The sequence below is a fragment of the Piliocolobus tephrosceles genome, unplaced genomic scaffold (assembly GCF_002776525.5).
Source record: "Piliocolobus tephrosceles isolate RC106 unplaced genomic scaffold, ASM277652v3 unscaffolded_28704, whole genome shotgun sequence".
NCBI lineage: Eukaryota > Metazoa > Chordata > Mammalia > Primates > Cercopithecidae > Piliocolobus > Piliocolobus tephrosceles.
The window spans coordinates 1-2,803 of record NW_022311759.1 but is presented as its reverse complement, the minus strand read 5'-3'; the positions used below and the strand labels follow the sequence as shown (position 1 = coordinate 2,803).

General features: G+C 49.8%; 1 protein-coding gene across 1 annotated transcript; it reads right to left on the bottom strand.

Annotated features, from left to right (window-relative positions):
• Positions 1-179: 179 nt before the first annotated feature.
• On the bottom strand, positions 180-2,455 carry LOC113221985 (pecanex-like protein 2; the record flags this gene model as incomplete). The annotated part of the gene is made up of 4 exons (XM_026451308.1): positions 180-380; positions 1,057-1,332; positions 2,094-2,125; positions 2,249-2,455. Coding segments are annotated over 4 exons (543 nt in total), but the record flags the coding sequence as incomplete, so codon positions are not given.
• Positions 2,456-2,803: the final 348 nt, after the last annotated feature.

The window sequence follows — 2,803 nt, the reverse complement described above, 5'->3', positions numbered from 1 at the left end:
TAAAAGCTGAATCTAACAGATGGAGAGTTGTTTTTCTGAGCAGAAATTACAAGAGTTTGCAAATTTCCGGCATCTATTGTCCCAATGCAAGAAGGTGCTCTCAGAGGTCAAAACAACATCATAACTCAGGGCATTGCTCACTGGGACCAAATAGGACTTCATCAGTAGTTCGGAGGCCTCCACTGCACCCACCTGTTCTCTGTGTCCCTTCACAGGATGACACCCTGTGCTGAGCACCACCTTTTCTGGGCTGTTCTGTGCTGCTCTCCTGGCTGGCACCACTCGGGGCATTGTTGCCACCTGTCGTCGGGGCCCCTCCTCCGTCCACGTCTTCAATGTTGCCGCCACTGTGCTAGCGGGCATTGCAATCCTTCCGCATCCTGTGGGAGGGAGAAATCCTTTGAGGATTCTCACCAACACATTTCTAATCCCCCTAAATGCTCCACCATGGCCTTGCCTAAATCAGGATCGAAGACCATGCTCTCCAGGTGAGCAGCCCACCTGGCATGCTGGTGGGAAGAGGGGCTGTTGTTCGCAAACCTCGGCATCTAATAAATGAACAGACTGCACCAGGATGAATGAGCTTCAGTCTCAACCTTCCATAGGAACCCTTAGTGCTGAGGCTCGATGGGGAGCTCTGCATCTTTGTGCAAAACTTCTTAGAATTCATCCCAACTGATTACTACGTCCAGGTAAGAAGACTTATTGGATGAGAACTGTGTGCTGGGATATTCTTCCAGTTCTTGCTAACAGATGTGGAACGGTTACTGCTAAAGACTCATGACCTTGGCAGCTCTGCAAGAACTCAAGCAGATTCTCAGTCTGTGGAAATGTAGGGGAAAGAGATTCTCATCCGTATGAGATTTCCCATGGATTCATAATCTGAGACTGCTTGCTGAAAGAAATGATCTGTTCAATGCCACTTGGGGGTAGCAGTTTTAATCATATGAGAAAATGGTGGCTGACACTGAAATCTGAACCAGGAGTACAGAGCTCCCTGCATCCCCCATGCCTTCCTCCAACATCTGGAAAGAGGCATTTGTTGTAAAAACTTACCTTACCCACTTGGTCCAGAACCAGCTCCTAATTCTGTCCAAAGTGATGGGTCCACCCCAGACGTTCTTCAGCTGCTTGTGGGTCCCTAGGTAGGATGTGGTTAGTGGGGAGACATACATGGGGTACCCCAGGGGCTGATCGCAGGAGGAGTTAATCAAGTTCTGCAGGACCTGCTTATTTGTTCTGGATGCTGCCGTGCTCTGGATTGCGGTTGCCAAGAAATATGAGCTCCTGCTGCTGTCCAGCCCAAAGTCCTCGGATGCATTCCTTGTTAACCTGCAGGTCAGAGAGGGAATGGGAAGAAAGGCAGATGGCCTGTGTTTTCCAGTCTATTGGTTTCTTTTCTTTTTTTTTCCTTAGACGGAGTTTCGCTCTTGTTGCCCAGGCTGGAGTGCAATGGCGCAATCTTGGCTCACCGCAACCTCCGCCTCCTGGATTCAAGCAATTCTCCTGCCTCAGCCTCCCGAGTAGATGGGCTTACAGGCATGCACCAACACACCTGGCTAATTTTATATTTTTTAGTAGAGACAGGGTTTCTCCATGTTGGTCAGGCTGGTCTTGAACTCCTGACCTCAGGTGATCCGCCCGCCTTGGCCAATCTATTGGTTTTTAACTACAATGAGAGAGCAGGACTTTGGGACTGAATATCTGTGACTACAAAAGTTTGGTGTAAAGCTCTTTTCACAGTCAAGCCAGAAGAGCCGTCCTGCAAGACAGATATGATGCCATCTTCATAGGGAAACTGAGAGAGAATGCAAAGAAAGTAGTTTTTGTTTTCACTTAGTGATTTGAAGCTATATGAAAAGAAAAGCCATTGGGAATAAGGCGTTTGGATCCAGGAACGGGTTATGAGAGACAGGTGTGGGTTCTAGAGAATTAAAAAGTCTCTACAAATAAGCTATATCCTGACTCTCACCTACATATGTGTCTACTGGGTCTTCTTGGCAAAGTCTGTGCCTGTATGCTGGCTCTGTGAGGTGGAGGGTGATCCTGCTAGGGGAACGCAGCACCCAGCCCGACGCCATGCCCCGCCCCACTTGCCAGCCAGTGCTCCTTCCAGAACATTCCTCTGAACAGAGGATGCTGGCACAGGGAATCCTGTGTCAGTGGCCCCCTGCCCACCACCATTTTATTTCTTCTCAGATAGAGAGACATGAGCCAACGGGGGACCCAGAAAGCGTGGCCGCCATACCTTGATCACCTTGAAGCTCAGGAAGCTTCTGTGGAGCGTGATGACCTTGTACTCGTCGGCGCCCTCATCCACCACGTGCCACAGGGTGAGCAGCTCTTCCTTATTGGACAGCACTGCGCCCCGCCAGGCCGGGTCGCCCTCGTGGCAGATGACTACCTTCTTCTTGAAGGACTGGATGGCCTCGTAGAGGACTGCTGGGTCTTCATACTAGTCAGGGCAAGTGAACTGGTGCTGGTGGGAAGAAGTGTGGGTGTGGGCTGAGCAAGGATCAGAGGAACTCACCCCCGGGAAGCATGCAGGTGGCAACTGTCCAGTGACCTCCAAAGCTAAGCCCTTTCCTCATCTTCCTCTCTCCTGTTCTTTTTCCAAATCCTGAGCTCGGCACAGAGGACACCTCTTTATCTCATTGCACTAACCAATGGAATATGCCTAGAAAAGAGCTTCATGGCTTAGGTTCCTCTGACTTTTGGATATAGTTTTAGATATAGGTTGGGCACTTTTGCTGTCATTGTCTCTGCACAATACCCGTCTTTCTTCAAGTGGAATATCACCACG